The sequence below is a fragment of the Coregonus lavaretus genome (genome assembly GCF_964263955.1).
Source record: "Coregonus lavaretus genome assembly, chromosome: 8".
NCBI classification, from domain to species: Eukaryota; Metazoa; Chordata; class Actinopteri; order Salmoniformes; family Salmonidae; genus Coregonus; species Coregonus lavaretus.
In genome coordinates this window covers 7,313,761-7,334,455 of record NC_139995.1, presented here as the reverse complement: position 1 = coordinate 7,334,455, position 20,695 = coordinate 7,313,761, and the positions used below count along the sequence as shown (strand labels likewise).

Sequence of the window (20,695 nt, the reverse complement as noted above, 5' to 3'; positions counted from 1 at the left end):
GTATTGCAGAAGCAGCCTGTAGTGTCTGGTAGAGGATCCATGCTGGGTTTTAACGAGGGCTGGTACAGAGGCTCGTATACACACAGTCAAAGGCTAGAGGGTAGAGAAAGAGGGGGGATGGGGAGAAAGACAGAGAGAGAGAGAGATAGAGTGAGTGAGAAGTCAGAAAGGTGTTTTTCACTCAGCCTCAGGTGTTTCCCCTCCCCTCCTCTCCTACTCTCTCCTCTCTGCCTGTCGTGTTCCTCTCTCTCTCTCTCTCTCTCACTCTCTCTCTCTCTCTCTCTCTCTCTCTCTCTCTCTCTCTCTCTCTCTCTCTCTTTATATATTACCATATTTGGCTGGTGATGAATGATGACATTCATAACACGCTCGTTGGAGGGCATTAATAAAACGAATCATATGGATCATAACATTAATCTGTCCAGTTATTATGTCTTCTAAACGGAGGGAAAGAACAGGAGCAGGCACTGCTGAAGGGTGGCAGATGGTGTTTAAAAAGAGAAGTAGAGAGGAGAGCGCTATTCAGCTCCACGGACAGCAACTGTCAACCCTGCGCTCTGGTTTTGGTTCAGCACCATGGACAGTGACAGAGAGTACCGTGCCGATTCTGGTACATGCAAGTCAGAGTCTCATTCTGACCTGGACAACCAGGTGTGTTCCATCTCTAGCTAACTGGTGACATTTCCCTGATCAATATGTGGCAACCCATCCAGACACTCTGGCCCTGGATGACTGGAACTTGGCACCTCTGCTGTACAGACACTACACCTGCACCTGGCTAAACCTAACCATGTGTTCTCCTCTCTCTTTCTTTCTCTGTTTTCTACAGGGGGATAGCTGGGAAGAAATGTGGCACCATAATTCTATCTGCAGAGGAGCTGGGTAACTGTAGAGTAAGTAGACCTAATACTACCTTCTGACAATACTATACAGTAGACTGTAGACTGTAAACACCACTACCTTTTGGTGTTCCTTTTTACTGCCTGTCACTACATACAACTTAAGCATAAGTCTCCTATCACTGTTACCTGTCACTGCATATCGTTGTACTGTATATAACTGCAGAGAAAGCACCAATCTACCTTCTTACATCACCATCCCTGTTACTGCACACAATATCATATAAATATCATAGCACTACTGCTTACTCTTACAACTACATAAACTCCTCAAATTCAAATCTGGACCTCCAAGCCAGTTCCACTGCATTTTTTCATTGTTCACCTCTAATTAGGGACTGATTTAGACCTGGGACACCAGGTGGGTGCAATTATATTTATCAGGTAGAACAGAAAACCAGCAGTCCAGTTTAGATGTATGCAGTAAGTTATAGTTACCTTGAGGCCAAATATACAGACAGATTTCAACAGATCAGAATGATGGAATACATACATATCCTTGGGTCCTTGGGTCTACTGGTCACAAAGACATGAAGCACTTACTTATTCAAGCATATGGAATCCATAAAGGAGATAAAACAGGACATACAGTACAGAACATCCTTGGAGTTGTCTGGGAGGGTTTCAAACTACCTGAAAGACAGTTGATGTTTATAACCTTTTATAAGCTTTTAGTGAAGGAACAAAGGGTGTAGCTTCCCTGTTCAGCTATTAGAATGGGATGGGTCTGATTTATCAGCACACGCACACACACACAGACATACACAAACACACACACATGCACACACACATTTCACAGATACTCTTAAGCTTAACGTATGCTTCCCAGTCTAAACAGTTGAGGCAAGTCGAAGTTCGGTAGCCGAAGTCTACGCCCCTTCGCCGGTGATTGGTCAACAGTACTACACCTAGTAGGACTGGGAACATGAAGTGTTTCTTGTCATTGAATGAGAGATGACTAGTGTTCATGCACATTTTTTCAGTTGAGAAATACTGCACCAAACATCTTAGTTAGATTAAGACTAAGACCTCTTCGGCAACAATGTCAAAATGAATGACAGATTTCCTGATACATCTTTGATTCATTTAGACTATTTTGAGGAATTGTTTCTGGCTATGCTGTTGCTACAGTGGGCCAAGAGGGACAAACAACAGTAATATTGCAGTTTTTTTCAATTTTTCAAGCGAATGTCTTTAGAGAGTATGCGAGTACAGACGTTCGCTTCGCCGAGTTCTGCTAGGTTCCAACCGAACCGATTTATGCGACCACCTTTACCCTCATGGTGGACACAGGGAAAGGGGATACATAGTCAGTTGCACAACTGAATGCATTTAACCTAAATGTGTCTTCCACATTTAACCCAACCCCTTTGAATCAGAGAGGTGCGGGGGGCTGCCTTAATCGACATCCATGTCATCGGCGCCCGGGGAGCAGGTGTTGTTGGGGGGTTAACTACCTTGCTTAAGGGCAGAACAACAGATTGTTCCACCTTGCCGGCTCGGGGATTTGAACCAGCAACCATTCGGTTACTGGCCCAACGCTCTTAACCGCTAAACTACTTGCCACCGTAGCCTGGGACGGGTGTGATATATCAGTGGAAGGGTGTGTATCTAATGAAATGACACAGTGAGATGATGAGAGAGGCTGAATGGTCCCCTTGGCTCTCCTAGGTCTACTGGCTGTCCTTAGCTTCTACAGGCTCTCCACTGGGCTCCACTGAGCTATGGCATGACAGATTATATCTATGTGTTACATCTAAGCTCTGTCATCTCTAGGCTCTGTAATCTTTATGTCATTTATATGGCTCTCAGCACTAGGCTAGATCTGACACTGGTGTGAGAGACATATAGAGCCAGACAGAGAAAGAGGAGAGGTTTGGAGGGAGAGAGGAGAGGAAGAGAAATAGATGGGGGAGAGGATAGGGAAAGAGAGAGAGAGAGAGAGAGAGAGAGAAAGAGAGAGAGAGAGAGAGAGAGAGAGAGAGAGAGAGACAAAGAGAAAGAGAGAAAAAAATGACAGCGAGAGAGGAAGGCTCAGAGAGGATCAGAGAGACACAGAGCGTTACAACAGAGGGAGGAATCAATTGTGGATTACGTTGACGCTCTGTGCAGCTCTGACTGTAATAAACTGCTACAGCTGATCGTAATGTGTGACTGAATGGACTTTAATTAAAACCCAGCCCTCTGACTGACCTTGTATCAAACTGACTGGGAACAATAACGCTACAGCTGTTAAAAGGACCAGTAGACTAGTCACTGACTAGCAATATGTAGAGTAACAAGACCGGTATAGTGAGAGAGACCACGCACACTCACACACACGTACATGTGTACACAAACACGCCAATGCATGCACACACACACTCCAAACACACATACACACCCACATACGCACAATATACCCCCTATAGTAACCCCATGTGGCACCAAACAACCTAACACTGAGATTTCTTATCATGTCTCTCTTCCTTCTCTCCCCTGTTCCCTCTCTCCTAGCCTCTTCCTTCAACAGGGGCTCTAATTGAACCACAATGTCTCCTATATTCTCTCTCTTTATTTATCTCCCCCGCTCCCTCCCTCTCTCCCTCTGGTCCATTGGTCTTTCATGCCACCCTCCATTAAAGCAGCAGGCATGGAACTAACAGAGGACTTGCATCCCTCCTGTCCTTACTGCCTATATTTCCTAGCATTCCAGCTTACCACAACCACCCACCCTGTTCCCTTATTTCTCTACCAAACCTTTCTTCATCCCCTTCTCCCTCCTAATCACCACCACTTGCAGACGTGATACATGATACCCAGCATTCACAATACCAAGCTTTTCAGATCTCACTCTCTCCGACATTCTCCTCTACTTCCTGTGTGTTCCTGTCCCCAGGCACCCCACCATCCCATCAACCCTCCCCACCCCCTGTTTAAATATTGATATAGTTATTCTGCCCACATTACCCATCGGATGTTGATCACAGACTTTACAAGGGGGGATGTACGTGTCACGGAAGTGTCACAGCTCCCTAATGAGGCTGGAACAGCCACAGAGATCCTACTAAATTACTAGCTATGTCATAAACCCTAAAAGTTCCAGAATGGTCGAAAATGGCAGCCATTGTATTATGGTCAGGGATAAATCCAAACCCAGAGTTGCCAACTCTCACGCATTTGACCCTCTTCTCATGCTCTCACGGCACACCTCTTATATCTCACGCATTGAAAAGTGCTGCTTTTATTTTTCTAATTAATCCATTGTATAGTCAGTGCGTTATCTTTTCAACTGTGCTCCAAATCGTTTTGAAGTTGGAGCGTCTCCGCCTACAATTTAACATCACATGCGGAACCTCTATCATTGTCCTGTCTTGCCACAGCACTGTGAACCGTGGCACATTGAAGCATATGATTGGTCTAGTTATGTAAGGGAGCAAGGGGATTGGATGCATGTTTTAAAGATACGCCCCTCAATATTAATGTGGAGCTGAATGGAGAGAGAGAACGTTCTCCGCTGAGTTTATAAAACTGTAAAAAGAGTAGCACAGTAACGCAGTTTTATGTATAATGTTGTCAACAAAATTTGGTTGCTGTTACTCCCGTCCCTATTGCAGAATGCAACCTTTTGACAGCATGTTCTAAAGTCGATTTAATCCCCACTTGTATTTGTCCCCTCGTTTGGTGATTGGCATTTAGGCTGTCACAACGAAAAGGCAGCAGACAGATTTAGGGTATGTTTTAGCAGGGAAGTTTGGCAGAGTGACCTGATTTGTAACTATGAAAATAATTTAGTCAAACATTGTGAACCCAAAATTGTAAGTTTTATTCTAGAGGCGGGACAATACATAGAAATAATTTAGTTAGGGTGTAAGGACAGATTTTTATTACCTATTTACTTTATTTAGTATGATCAGTGGAACAATTCTCATTCTTAACAATGGGCTAAAATATAGGGTAATTACTGTGCTTGTCAGCAAGAACACTACTGTTATTCCCCACACTTATTATATTATTCCACTTCTTCCCAATTTTGCCAGTGTAATCAAATTTTTTAAATCTAACATGCCTCCTTGTGTCTTTTGAAAATTAATTATATGAGGCTACAGTACGTATTTTTGCAGCAATTCATGGAAAGTTGTAAATAAGTCATACAAATAAGCATTGGATATGAAATGCTGTTTACATTTTAGTATTGTGCACATGCTAGGCAGAGATGGTAGGGGGACTCTCAACTCATAAACGCATCATATTTTGTCTATGTAGAGTAAGATGACGGTAAGGATCTTCAACTAGTAGGCATAAACCACCTGAATATTGATTCTTCAAGGTTGGGTGATTATGCGAAATTAGCCCTATTTTAAAGTTCACCCAAATGACAAAATGTTTGTGTCCTTACCTTGAAAGCAGTCTATGTCACACCCTGATCTGGTTCACCTGTCTTTGTGCTTGTCTCCACCCCCCCGCAATAATGGCTTCAAAGCTAGCTGGCTAGCTAGCTAGCTACTCTGTGTAAGCTAGTTTGTCGAGCTAGAAAGTAATAGAAACAAGTTGAGAAAAAAGTAACTAAAACAAACGTGTTTTATCATCAACTGAAACAATTTACTTCTCCTGTCTTGAATGTAGAAGTTCTATTTTGCGGTCTACCAAAATAAATGTGATCTCTTTGAAGAGACATTCAATGTTGCCAACTATTTCTCAGTGAGAATCGCTATTGGCTCCTTGATTTGTCGCTAGAAGTTGCTAGATTACGTTTTGCCATTGCCATGACAACGTCAGAGCACCAATTTGTCTTGCTGCGGCACAGCTGCAGTACCCGACATAGCGTTTTCGTCCCAACTCCCGCCGCACTCCCCCTCCCCTTCTACTTCTCTGGCCTGTGAGTGCACCATTGCTGTGACTTCTGTTGCACATACATCTTTTTCCCACGGTCGTTTTAGGCAGCATTGAGTGGGAAAAGTCGCTAAATGCTATCAAAAACATACAAACCCTCTATGTCAAAACTCCCCAAAGGCAGCCTGAGAAGTAGCTGAATTTGTCGCTAGACTCTTTTACTGTAAGTACAGTAAACACATAAAGTACAGTAAGTACAGTTTCCCTTATCTAAATGTTGCAGAGAATGTCCTCTTTCAGATGCTCTTTTCCCTGGGTTGATAAACCCAACCGTTCAAAGATAGAGCCAAATGTTTGATGCATGTAAATAGTCATAAATCCGTCAGATCATCGGTGATCCGACGTCGTAAATCATAATTTGTCAAAATTCTGTTTTAGCTCAACTTCATATCAGTGTTGCTCAGCCTCTGATCAGCATGGTTTCACCATTCCTGTGCAGCAAGCAGCTTGTTTCTTGACCCAGAACATCATGAATGTCACTAATGTATTGTTATAAATGTTTTATTGACGTGTTTTACAAGTTTGAGATCCATACCTAGGAGAATAGATGAATGGTGGAAAATGTATGTTAAATAGTATTTTAGTGATTTCAAACTCTGTTCCGGGTCAAATTGAGAGAACACAGTCGGGCCACCGTGGAGAGGAGTATGTTTGTACTCACTGAACACAGCCTGCAGTCTAAGTCTGACTGAGAGTGATAATGAGACAGGACCTAGACAGACACACACACAGACACACACACACCATGCACAAAGACACACACAAACACACACACACACTTTCTCCCTCTCACCCAAACACAACCAGTCACACTCACCCACTCACCCTTAGCAGATCTGATATCTGCTACAACATTAAAAAGCCATTAGCAGTATCATTACGAGGTGCAGCTAGCGCGGGTAGTGTCCAGTGTAGAGCCTCTGGCCCTCCAACGACAACAGGAGAAGTGTTTATCGTCCTGATGCCCACTGCCTTGGCTGTCTGCTGGCACTTCAGCTCTTTAGATAATAAAGCTATTCTGTCTGTTCTCCCATGGGAGGATTAGCCAGCTACACGCTCTGCCTAGGCTGATTTACAAGGAGCTCCTACAGAATAATGGCTCTTTGTTTATTGCATCTGTGTCCCAAATGGCACACCTATATAATGCACTACTTTTGACCGGGGCCCATTGGGCTGGGGAATACGGTGACATTTGGGACTCTGCCATACTTTCCATACAATCTAATTTCAAATCAAATCAAATGTTATTTGTCACATGCGCCAAAATGCTTACTTACAAGCCCTTAACCAACAATGCAGTATGTAGGTAGGGGTAAAGTGAATATGCATAGATAATAAACAGTGAGTAGCAGCAGTGTAAAAACAAAGGGGGGGGGGGGTCAATGCAAATAGTCTGGGTGGCCATTTGATTAATTGTTCAGTAGTCTTATGGCTTGGGGTTAGAAGCTGTTAAGGAGCCTTTTGGATCTAGACTTGACGCTCCAGTATCACTTGTCATGCGGTAGCAGAGAGAACGGTCTATGACTTGGGTGACTGTAGTCTTTGACAATTTTTTGTGCCTTCCTCTGACACCGCCTAGCATATAGGTCCTGAATGGCAGGACGCTTGGCCCTGGTGATGAACTGAGCCGTACGTACTACCCTCTCTAGCGCCTTATGGTCAGATGCCGAGCAGTTGCCATACCAGGCGGTGATGCAACCGGTCAGGATGCTCTCGATGGTGCAGCTGTATAACTTTTTGAGGATCTGGGAACCCATGCCAAATATTTTCAGTCTCCTGAGGAGGAAAAGGTGTTGTCGTGCCCTCTTCACGACTGTCTTGGTGTGTTTGGACCATGATAGTTTGTTGGTGATGTGGACAACAAGGAACTTGAAACTCTCGACCCGCTCCACTGCAGCCCAGTCGATGTTAATGGGGGCCTGTTCGGCCCTCATTTTCCTGTAGCCCACGATCAGTTCCTTTGTATTGCTCACATTGAGGGAGAGGTTGTTGTCCTGGCACCACACTGCCAGGTCTCTGACCTCGTCCCTATAGGCTGTCTCATCGTTGTCGGTGATCAGGCCTACCACTGTTGTGTCATCAGCAAACGTAATGATGGTGTTGGAGTCGTGCTTGGCCACGCAGTCGTGGGTGAACAGGGAGTACAGGAGGGGACTAAGCACGCACCCCTGAGGGGCCCCAGTGTTGAGGATCAGCGTGGCAGATATGTTGTTGCCTACCCTTACCACCTGGGGGCGCCCAGTCAGGAAGTCCAGGATCCATTTGCAGAGAGAGGTGTGTAGCCCCAGGGTCCTTAGCTTAGTGATGAGCTTTGTGGGCACTATCGTGTTGAACGCTGAGCTGTAGTCAATGAACAGCATTCTCACATAGGTGTTCCTTTTGTCCAGGTGGGAACGGGTAGTGTGGAGTGTGATTGAGTTTGCGTCATCTGTGGATCTGTTGGGGCGGTATGCAAATTGGAGTGGGTCTAGGGTTTCCAGGATGATGGTGTTGATGTGGAATTTGACCAGCCTTTCAAAGCACTGCATGGCTACTGTTAGCAGTTGATGTTATTCTTCAATAACACAGACCCCAAAGCAAATCAGGGGGAGAAAAATATATTTATTCAAAGAGAACAAATCATAGTTGTTATGCTGGGAAGTATATGGTAGATGTTAATTATTCCCTGTTTTCCATGTTTCTCCACTGAACAAAGAGACAGGATGTAGTTTATAGCCTCAAGCATAGCATGTGGCTGACCAATTAGAATTCCTTGCAATAAAATTGGGCTACTGGCCAAACCCCCAAGTATCCTGTTTCATGCTCAATGTATAGACCATTTGGACCAATGAAAACTTGAAAATGTAGCTATGAATCCCTGATGGAACCGCCACAAAGATTCTAAACAGATGTTGAACTGAAAAACAACTATTTCCATTGATCGTTAATTCCCTCTTGCCCTCTAGTCCTCTATTGACCACTAGTCCTCTTGACCACTAGTCCTCTTGTCCACTAGTCCTCTGCGTTGTGCATATTTATCTTCAAATATTCTTACACTACCGACGTGAGTGCTATGGGGCGGTAGTCATTTAGGCAGGTTACCTTCACTTTCTTGGGCACAGGGACTATGGTGGTCTGCTTGAAACAGGTAGGTATTACAGACTCGGTCAGGGAGAGGTTGAAATTGTCAGTGAAGACACTTGCCAGTTGGTCCGCGCATGCTCTGAGTACACGTCCTGGTAATCCGTCTGACCCCGCAGCCTTGTGAATGTTGACTTATTTAAAGGTCTTGCTCACATAGGCTACGGAGAGCGTGACCACACAGTCGTCCGGAACAGCTGATGCTCTCATGCATTTTTCAGTGTTGCTTGCCTCGAAGCGAGCATAAAAGGCATTTAGCTCGTCTGGTAGGCTCGCGTCACTGGGCAGCTCGCGGCTGGGTTTCCCTTTGTAGTCTGTAATAGTTTGCAAGCCCTGCCACATCCGACGAGCGTCAGAGCAGGTGTAGTGGGATTCAGTCTTAGCCCTGTATTGACGCTTTGCCTGTTTGATGGTTCGTATGAGGGCATAGCGGGATTTCTTATAAGCATCCAGATTAGTGTCCCGCTCCTTGAAAGCGGCAGCTCTAGCCTTTAGCTCGGTACGGATGTTGCCTGTAATCCATGGCTTCTGGTTGGGATATGTACGTACTGCCACTGTGGGGACGACATAATCGATGCACTTATTGATGAAGCCGGTAACTGAGGTGGTATACTCCTCAATGCCATTGGATAAATCCTGGAACATGTTCCAGTCAAATTTAGAATAACGCTTGAATTATTCAAGTCTTCCTGCTAATTTACATTCTTAAAGGAGAAGTTAACTTTTTTACAACCAATTCTGTATTTTGGATGTAAAAGGCATGTTATAGAAGTGTCCAGACATCATTTCTTTGTGATTTCACTTGTTTTTGAGAAACTTATCCCAACCAGCGAGACACTTCCTCATCCTCGTTCTTCACCCAAATACGCAATTTTAGAACTGGAAATGCAGTGATGCAGGTCTTTAGATGTTGTTCACATTAAATTATGTGATTCCAAACTTTATCCACAACGTTATACCCCATTTTGTGCAACTCAAGTGGTTTCCCCTATCCAGCTGTTCCATTCTCTGTGTAGCCTGCTGCTAGAATGGACATAGAGGTTTCGCTCAAGTCGCAAACAAAATGGAATATAACATTGCAGATAAAGTTCGGAATGACACAATTTCATGTGTACAACATCTAAAGACCCTGCATCACTCTATTGAGAGCTTTGCAATTTCTATTTGGTGTTTTTGGAGCCTGTGTTCATGTTTATTGCAACCCCCATACTGCAGAATGCGCAATGAGGAAGTGTATCGCGAGTGGGGTAAGTTAAAAAAATCGAAAGATTTCGTTGTACAAAAGTAAACTTCTCCTTTAATGGTAATTGTCTTGGAATGTTTTAGCTATAATAACGTTTTGGTGATGTAATAACAATTTCATTTGCAACTTGGCAGACAGGCCTACACCTGTGATGATGGAAGAGTAGGGGGGTGTCACGCGACGTGTATGCGGTAGCGAAGTCAAAAGCAGGACACAGAGCGGCTGGCAACGTATTTTACAGAACACAGTAAAATAAACGTACAAAACAACAAACCTCCAAAACGGGGAGGAAAGCACAAAGACCCGTACATACAAAACAGCCAGAATGACAACAAGCAATAACACACAAAATACCAATGAGAGACAGGGGTTAATATAGGGAATACAATCCAACATAATGGGAAACAGGTGTAAACAATAAAGACCCAAACAAGACAAACACCGAAACATCGATCGGCAGTAGCTAGTACTCCGGGGACGACGAACGCCGAAGCCTGCCCGAGCAAGGAGGAGGAGCAGCCTCGGCTGAATCCATGACAGTATCCCCCCCCCCTTGACGCGCGGCTCCAGCCGTGCGCCGACCCCGGCCTCGTGGACGGCCAGGAGGACGCGGAGCAGGGCGAGTCGGATGACTCCGGTGGAAATCCCTCAACAGGGAGGGATCTAGGATGTCCCTCCTAGGGACCTAGCACCATTCCTCCGGACCATACCGCTCCCACTCCACAAGATAATGCAGCCCCCCATCCGACGCCTCGAATCCACGATGGAACGGACTGAGTACGCCGGAGCCCCCTCGATGTCTAGTGGGGGCGGAGGAGCCTCTCGTATCTCATTCTCCTGGAGTGGACCAGCTACCACCGGCCTGAGGAGAGACACATGGAACGAGGGGTTAATGCGGTATTTAATGGGCAGTTGTAACCGATAACATATCTCATTCAATCTCCTCAGGACTTTAAATGGCCCCACAAACCGCCGACCCAGCTTCCGGCAGGGCAGGCGAAGGGGCAGGTTTCGGGTCGAGAGCCAGACCTGATCTCCCGGTGCATAAACCGGACCCTCACTGCAGTGGCGATCGGCGCTCGCCTTTTGCCGTCTGATAGCCCGCTGCAGATGGACATGCGCAGCGTTCCATGTTTCCTCTGAGCGCCGAAACCACTCATCCACCGCAGGGACTTCGATCTGGCTCTGATGCCAGGGTGCCAGGACCGGCTGATAACCCAGCACACACTGAAAAGGCGTAAGATTAGTGGAGGAGTGGCGGAGTGAGTTTTGGGCTATCTCTGCCCAGGGGATATACCCAGACCACTCCTCCTGCCGGTCCTGGCAATAGGACCTCAGAAACCTACCCACATCCTGGTTTACTCTCTCCACCTGCCCATTACTCTCAGGGTGAAAACCCGAGGTAAGGCTAATCGAGACCCCCAAATGTTCCATAAACGCCCTCCAGACTATAGAGGTGAACTGGGGACCCCGATCAGACACTAAATCCTCAGGCACCCCGTAGTGACGGAAGACGTGAGTAAACAGGGCGTCGGCCATTTGTAGGGCTGTAGGAAGACCTGGCATAGGAATGAGATGGCAGGCCTTAGAAAACCGATCCACAACGACCAAGATCGTGGTATTCATCTAGGAGGGGGGAAGGTCCGTGACAAAATCCGCCGATAGGTGAGACCACGGCCGTTGTGGAACGGGTAGAGGTTGTAACTTCCCTCTGGGCAGGTGTCTAGGCGCCTTACACTGGGCGCACACCGAGCAGGAAGAAACGTAAACCCTCACGTCCCTAGCTAAGGTGGGTCACCAGTACTTCCCGCTAAGGCAGTGCACTGTCCGACCAATACCAGGATGACCAGAGGAGGGTGACGTGTGAGCCCAATATATCAGTCGATCACGGACCTCGAGCGGCACGTACCTCCACCCCTCTGGACACTCTGGGGGAGTAGGGTCGGCACGTAACGCCCGCTCGATTTCCGCATCGACCTCCCACACCACCGTTGCCACCAGACAAGAATCCGGAAGTATGGGAGTGGGCTCAATGGACCTCTCCTCTGTGTCATATCATCGGGACAGGGCGTCTGCCTTAGCGTTCTGTGACCCTGGTATATAAGTGAGCTTAAATACAAACCGGGTAAGAAACATGGCCCACCTAGTCTGACGAGGGTTCAGTCTCCTCGCTGCCCGGATGTACTCCAGGTTACGATGGTCAGTCAGAATGCCAATGCCTCCACACCTTCAGGGCTTGGACCACCGCTAGCAACTCCCTGTCCCCCATGTCATAATTGCGTTCCGCCGGACTGAGCTTCTTGGAATAGAAAGCACAGGGGCGGAGTTTTGGAGGCGTGCCCGAGCGCTGAGACAGTATGGCACCGATCCTCGCCTCGGACGCATCCACCTCAACTTGGAACGCCAAAGAGGGATCCAGACGTGCCAGCACCGGAGCCGAGGTGAACAGGGCCGTCAGATGTTTAAACGCCCTGTCCGCCTCAGCCGACCACTGCAAACGCACCGGGCCCCCCTTTAGCAGGGAGGTGATGGGAGCTGCTACCTGTCCAAAGCCCCGGATAAACCTCCGGTAGTAATTGGCAAAACCCAAAAACCGCTGCACCTCCTTCACCGTGGTGGGAGTCTGCCAATAACGCACGGCTGAAACGCGGTCAATCTCCATCTCCACCCCTGACGCGGACAACCGATGTCCCAGGAAGGAGATGGACTCCTGGAAAAACAGACATTTCTCCGCCTTCACATACAGGTCATGCTCCAACAGTCTACCCAGCACCCGACGTACCAGGGACACATGCTCGGCTCGTGTAGCGGAGTATATTAGAATGTCATCAATATACACCACTACACCCTGTCCATGCAAATCCCGGAAAATCTCGTCCACAAATGATTGGAAGACTGAAAGAGCATTCATTAAACCGTATGGCATGACGAGGTACTCATAGTGACCCGAGGTGGTACTGAATGCTGTCTTCCACTCATCTCCCTCCCTAATGCGCACCAGGTTGTACGCGCTCCTGAGATCCAATTTTGTGAAAAATCGCGCCCCGTGTAATGACTCCGTCATACTAGCAATCAGAGGGAGAGGATAGCTGTATTTGATTAATAATCTGATTGAGACCACGGTAATCAATACACGGGCGTAAGCCCCCATCCTTCTTCTTCACAAAAAAGAAACTTGAGGATGCAGGGGAAGTGGACGGCCGTATGTATCCCTGTCTCAGAGATTCGGTGACGTATGTCTCCATAGCTGCCGTCTCCTCCTGAGACAGAGGATACACATGACTACGAGGAAGCGCAGCGCCTACCTGGAGGTCTATCGCACAATCCCCCTGTCGATGAGGTGGTAATTGAGTCGCCTTCTTTTTACAGAAGGCGAGTGCCAAATCGGCATACTCAGGAGGAATGTGCATGGTGGGAATTTGGTTAGGACTTTCCACCGTCGTTGCCCCTACGGAAACACCTACACACCGCCCGACACACTGATCAGACCATCCCTTGAGAGCCATCTGTTGCCATGAAATGTTGGGGTCATGAGATGTTAACCAGGGAAGCCCCAACACCACGGGAAACGCAGGAGAGTCAATCAAATACAACTGTATAATCTCCTCATGGCCCTCCTGCGTCTTCATCTTAAGTGGCGCTGTGACCTCCCTAATCAATCCCGACCCCAAAGGGCGGCTATCTAGGGCATGGATGGGGAAGGGCACATCAACTGGTACAATGGGAATCCCTAACTTATAGGTGAACCGGCGATCAATAAAATTCCCAGCTGCGCCTGAATCTACTAGCGCCTTATGCTGGGAGTGAGAAGAAACCTCGGGAAACACAACTTTAATACACATATGTACAACAGAGAGCTCTGGGTGAGTTGGGTGCTTACTCGCCTGGAATGACTCATCAGTGCGTTGCCTACTGCCTCGATTCCTAGGAGACCCTCCCCAGCACCGAACCGCAGTGTGTCCTCTGCGGCCACAGTTGGTGCAGGGGACGGCCTCTCTCCTGGTCTCTCTCCTCGTCTCCCTAGCACCAGCACCCCCGAGCTCCATAGGGCTCGGCTCGGAAGTGCTGGGGGATGGAATGGACGGCCCCGACTCCGGACATCCGCGGGTAGCCAACAGGGTATCTAGGCGAATCGACATGTCCACCAGCTGATCGAAGCTTAGGTTGGTGTCCCTGCAGGCCAACTCTCGACGAACGTCCTCCCTTAGGCTGCACCTGTAGTGGTCGATGAGGGCCCTCTCATTCCATCCCGCATTGGCAGCCAGAGTCCGGAAGTCCAGTGCAAACTCCTGCGCGCTCCTCTTCCCCTGTCTGAGGTGGAACAGACGCTCACCCGCCGCCTTCCCCTCTGGGGGATGATCAAACACCGCCCTGAAGCGGCGGGTGAACTCTGCATAGTTGACTGTAGTGGCGTCTATTCCCCCCCACTCGGCGTTGGCCCACTCCAGTGCCTTGCCGGACAGACAGGAGATGAGGGCGGACATGCTCTCGTATCCCGAGGGCACCGGGTGGACGGTTGCCAGGTAGAGTTCCACTTGGAGCAGGAAACCCTGACACCCGGCCGCGGTGCCATCATAAGCCCTCTGGAGCGAGAGCCGAATCCCACTGGACTCCGGAGGTGAAGCGATGGGCATAGCTGATGGTGGTGGTATCGTTGGAGGAGGTGTGGGCAAACCTCCTCTTTCCCATCGCCTCAAGGTGTTCATCACCCCTTCCATGGCGGTGCCGAGATCCTGGATCATGTCCGCTTGCTGTATAACGCGCTCCTCCAGTGATCCAGCTGGCACAGCCACTCCTGCTGACTCCATGTCTTGGGTGTGTTATTCTGTCACGCGACGTGTATGCGGTAGCGAAGTCAAAAGCAGGGCACAGAGCGGCTGGCAACGTCTTTTACTGAACACAGTAAAATAAACGTACAAAACAACAAAACTCCAAAACAGGGAGGAAAGCACAAAGACCTGTACATACAAAACAGCCGGAATGACAACAAACAATAACACACAAAATACCAATGAGAGACAGGGGTTAATATAGGGAATACAATCCAACATAATGGGAAACAGGTGTAAACAATAAAGACCAAACAAGACAAACACCGAAACATCGATCGGCAGTAGCTAGTACTCCGGGGACGACGAATGCCGAAGCCTGCCCGAGCAAGGAGGAGGAGCAGCCTCGGCTAAATCCGTGACAGGGGGAGAGAGAGAAAGAGAGGGACAGAGAGAGAGAGAAATAGTTATCTATCCAAAACGGAGATGTATGGGTAAACCACTTCTCCAATCTTTTTGGCCCTATAACAAAGAACAAACAGCAAAAAAATATACATGATCAAATGCAAATCTTAGAATCAACTATTAAAGACTACCAGCACTATGGGAGGGAGGGTTATTTGTCTGACTATCATTAGTGATTGTCAACGATCAGGCACAGTGTCTGCTGTCTGTGACAGGTCTGAGAGGACATTAGTGGGACTGTCTGATTTGAAGTTTTACTCATGTTGCTCTTTAGAATCAGTCATACAGGCCAGTGGCATCAGTGTTGGTTAGACTGGGGATTACTGACTAGTTGGAGAGCATGTCCCACACACACACACACACACACACATCCTCACCATTCCCCCCAACCATCAGAGATTGACCTAAGCATCAGGGAGATAGAGGTTGTTACATCATCTTGACTGCATCCCAAATGGCACCCTATTCCTTATATAGTGCACTACTTTCATGTGCACTATGTAGGGAATATCTGGGACACAGTCCTTCTCTGGAACACAGTCCTTCTCTGGAACATGGTGATGAGTAGGGTTGGTTTGTAGGCATCATTACCGTAGAATTTATGTGGCTCTGTTTCTCCCAAGAGCTCCTGGTGTACCCCTAATGAGCGCTCATATTCATCCTACTGCAAGAGATTAAACACAAGCACAAATGTGCGCTCGCACACGACACGCACATGCACACACACACATAGACACACACACAAACACAAACAAACATTGAGATGGAGGTGGCTTGGTTGTAATTGTGGCAGTACCGTTGAATTGATTCGAATGCAAAATGCATGTCGTCTTTTATTTGACACACAAACAGATGACTGACAGCGTGACTACAACAAACAGGGAAAAGAAGCATAAATAACAATATTAATCAACTGAATCCTTTGTTTTTCTCTCCCTCTCTTTCTTTCTTTTTCTTTCTTTCTTTCTTCTTTCTTTCTTTCTTTCTTTCTTTCTTTCTTTCTTTCTTTCTTTCTTTCTTTCTTTCTTCTCTCTCTCTCTCTCTCTCTCTCTCTCTCCCTCTCTCTCTCTCTCTCTCTCTCTCTCTCTCTCTCTCTCTCTCTCTCTCTCTCTCTCTCTCTCTCTCTCTCTCTCTCTCTCTCTCTCTCTCTCTCTCTCTCTCTCTCTCTCTCTCTCTCTCTCTCTCTCTCTCTCACTCTCGCTCTCTCTCTCTCTCTCCCCGCACCCTCAAAGGACAGCGCGACGATGCAGTTCTGTGCCAACAAACTGGACAAGAAGGACTTCTTTGGCAAGTCAGATCCTTTCATGGTGTTCTACAGGAGCAACGAAGACGGAACGTAAGTCTCTGATGTGTTCTGTGATTCTGGATCCTGATTCTGTATCGATGTTCTGTTGTAAAGCTACCTGACAGAGACTGACAGAGCCTGACAGAGGGAGAGAGAAGGCCTAGGATAGGAGATGCTTGTAGCAGAACTAGAAGTGGTTTCAAAGCAACACCAGACCCAAAGGAGTGACACACGTCTCTTTGAGATCTCAAAGCCTTAGGTAGAGCTCCAGTGTTTCATGGTACAGCCTTTAGAAGAAGCTTTGGTAGTGTTCCAGTCTTTCAGAACAGCACAGGAGACAGCAAAGAGAGAGGCAGTTGGTAGTCTAAGCAAGGTGGGGGGAACGCAGGAAGAAGGGTGTAGGGGGCGAGAGAGGGAGGGGTGCAGAGAAAAAGCAAACAAAATGTACTTAAAAAACTTAGAATAATTGTTGGACATAAAAGACTGTAAAAAGACCAGCAAATCAGCTCCAAGTGATTTTAATTTTGGAAATCTGTTCAGAAGTATTAACACGCATAAAAGAGAGATACTGTATATGTGATTGTGTACAAATGTAAGCAAGGTTTTAAGTGATTATGTTTTAGTCATCTGTTTGGGCTTCTTGCGGTCAATTTGCAGTCTACAAATTATTTGTAATTATGTTCTGGCCTCCTGACCATGCGCTCAAGAAGAAATCGTCCCACAGCTGAATCTAGTTGATGATCCCTGCTCTACAGTGTGACAAATGAAAGAGTAAGAAAGGGATGAAGCACAAGAGAGCAGGCGCTCTTTTGAGCCAATTAAGGACTGAAGCCCTAAAGTTAACCTTGCTTACTTACTGTAACTCCACCGATGCAGCTTTGCCAATGTAAGCACAACCCACTGGGTCGTTCCACCTCACAAAGCACAAGAAAGAGGATTTCGACAGCCACCATCTCAGATTGTTCTGATATAGTTTCTGTTGTTAAAAAACAGATAAGATTAGAATTTCTGAAACATTATTTTGTTGAAATATAATTTGATCTCTGAGAAATTAAGCTAATTGATTGCACCCAAATTGGCCATTTTAATTTATAGGATTCATATCATATTCAATAAATATAGTACCTAACATCCGAATTGAACCAAACTTTTTTTCTAACAATGACTTAGACATGAGGAATCCCATCCCATTATCAGCCTGAAAATGTCATCCTGGCACGTTTTTGCAAAAAGATAAATTGTCACAGTAGCTGACGTTTTTCTCAATACATTTCAATCAATGGGAAAAGATGATTGTCACAGGGTTTACATTTATCCTAAAACATTGCAGTCAATAGGAAAATATGGGTGTCACAGGGTTTATGTTTATCTCAATACATTGCAGTCAATGTGAAAAGATAAGCTTCAACCAATCGAATCTTATGTCAATAAATTGCAGTCAATGGGAAAAGATGAGTGTCACAGGGTTGATGCTTATGTCAATACATTGCAGACAATGGGAAAAGATGAGTGTCACAGGGTTGATGCCTAAGTGAATACATTGCATTCAATGGGGGAAGATGAGCATCACAATATGGATGCATAGAGAAAGGCATCACATACTTGACACCCTCCACTCTCTACCTCCTTCCCTCTCTCTCTTCTATCTCTTTCCCCCCTCCCTTCTTCACCCTCTCCCTCTCTCGCTCCCCTTTCTCTCGCTCTCCCTCCTACCCCTCCATTCTATCTCCCTCCTTCTTCCCCCCTCCTTCTAATCTATTTCTCTCCCACCTCCATCTCTCTCTCCACTTTCCCACCGCCACAGACAGGATATTGACGCATCGATATGCATCAAGATTATTGGCGCATAAGTCAATACAAAGTTGGGGATAGAGCTGCCATGGGTAAATTGGTGAAAGACTAAGTCAGACAGACAGACAGACAGACAGACAGACAGACCGACAGACAGACAGACAGACAGGCAGAGAGTGAGAGAGAGAGAGAGAGAGAGAGAGAGAGAGAGAGAGAGAGAGAGAGAAGAGAGAGAGAGAGAGAGAGAGAGACAGGCAGGCAGGCAGACAGACAGACATATAAACTCACAGACAGACATCCACTCACAGACAGACAGAGAGAGACAGGCAGGCAGGCAGACAGACATATAAACTCACAGGTAGGCAGGGAGGCAGGCAAACTCTAAGCTCAACCCTAAACCTAACCCTAACCCTAGCTTCATGTCCACATTCCGGCTCAACCCTAACCCTAGCCCTAACCCTAGCCCTCCACATCTTGGCTCAGCTCTTGGAGATATGGTTGACCTGGAATGTGGACAAGAAGTTAGGGTTATGGCTAGGGTTAGGGTTGAGTCAAGATGTAGAGATGAAGAGAGGGTTTGGGTTATGGTTAAGGTTAGGGTTGAGCGGGGAATGGACATGAAGCTAGGTTTAGGGCCTCAACCCTAACCTAACCTTCCCACTACATGGCAGAAAGGTAGACCTCACTTGAAACCTGACCTGGAGTGACATCTGCAGAAGGGTTGCGCCAAGATGTAGAGATAAAGTGAGGGTTAAGGTTAGGGTCAGGGTTAGAGTTAGGGTTGAGCCAAGATTTTATATGAAGCTAGGGTTAGGGTTGAGGCTAGGTTTAGGGTTGAGCCGGGATGTGGATATGAAGCTAGAGTTAGGGTTAGGGCCTCAACCCTAGACATAACCCTAACCTTAATCCAATGAACAATTAATTAATTTGCCCCTCCCCCCATTACATGAAAGAAAGGTAGGCCTCACTTGAAGCCTGATCTACAGTTAATGTGCTTTTGAGTGACATCAGCATAATGGTTGAGGCTAGAAACAAAATTCTCGCATGGGATCATTCAACAGACACTCCCGATGCAAGCCTACATCTGACCATGTGAAAGTAACTCTTGGTCCCACAGAGAACAAGGCTTTTCTTCCATAGAAAAGCATTACCTACAGCCCTCACATAACCATGACGCCCCAGTTGACTGCGATTGAGCTAGCTAACCATCCTTGCACACAACCAAGTGTGACCTTACAGGGATGCCCTGTGTTGATGTTCATCTTCCTGTGAGAACAGGAAGTTTCTTAATTCATCCTCAACATTCATTCTCTCCCTGCAGTTACACAAAAACACTGTCTTCCGTCCTCGTAGAAACGTCAATTCTTAATGTAAAGGAACTCAGGGCATTGTTAAGTAGTGTCAGAGTATTGTTTCTTCATCCTATGTAATGTATTCCCAGTGAATTTGGTGATTTTTTTTCCCACGTTCAGAGAAATTTGTAATTGAAGTTATGTTTATGTCCCATCCTACATCCTGATATTATCATGTTCTGAACACTAGATGGTGCTGTTCCTGCTATTACGTGAACAAAGTTTAAAGTATCAACCCCTCAATGTTTACATTTACATTTTAGTCATTTAGCAGACGCTCTTATCCAGAGCGACTTACAGTTAGTGCATACATTATTTTATCGAACCCACAACCTGGCGTTGCAAACGCCATGCTCTACCAACTGAGCTACATCCCTGGACGACGCTGGGCCAATTGTGCGCGCCGCCCCATGTGTCTCCCGGTCGCGGCCGGCTACGACAGAGCCTGTATTCGAACCAGGATCTCTAGTGGCACAGCTAGCACTGCGATGCAGCGCCTTAGACCACTGCGCCACTCGGGGTTAAAGGGATAGTTCACCCGAATTACAAAATTATATATCAGTTTCCTTACCCTGTAAGCATTCTATGGTATGACAGCAACCCATGATTTGGTTATGGTACCTATGTTAGCATTTTCACACTTCATGTCCAAGTCATGCTAAAGTATCAACAAATGTATTGTGTAACTCAATGGTGTTACTTATAGAAAATGTGGATATGAAGAGCAAAAATGCTAATAGGTACCATTGACTTGCATTGGATTTGTGCCACAAATGCTAAAAAGTTAGCATTTAAAACAGTGGCCAGGTAAACAAAACCAAATCATGGGTTGCTGTAGTACCTGTCCATACACTGCTTACAGTGTAAGGAAACCAATATGTAATAGTGTAATTTGGGTG

The 20,695-nt window shown here is 46.6% G+C and overlaps 1 protein-coding gene across 3 annotated transcripts in view; it reads left to right on the top strand.

Moving 5' to 3' along the window:
• LOC311133774 (copine-5) overlaps window positions 1-20,695 on the top strand; it is a gene marked incomplete at both ends in the record, with an annotated part of 271,494 nt that overhangs the window by 176,216 nt on the left and 74,583 nt on the right. For all 3 annotated transcript variants that reach the window (XM_084167331.1, XM_084167329.1, XM_084167330.1), the window contains 2 exons: window positions 830-893; window positions 16,601-16,704. In XM_084167331.1, the coding sequence (XP_084023457.1) occupies window positions 830-893; window positions 16,601-16,704 (168 nt within the window). The remainder of the gene's footprint in view (window positions 1-829; window positions 894-16,600; window positions 16,705-20,695) is intronic.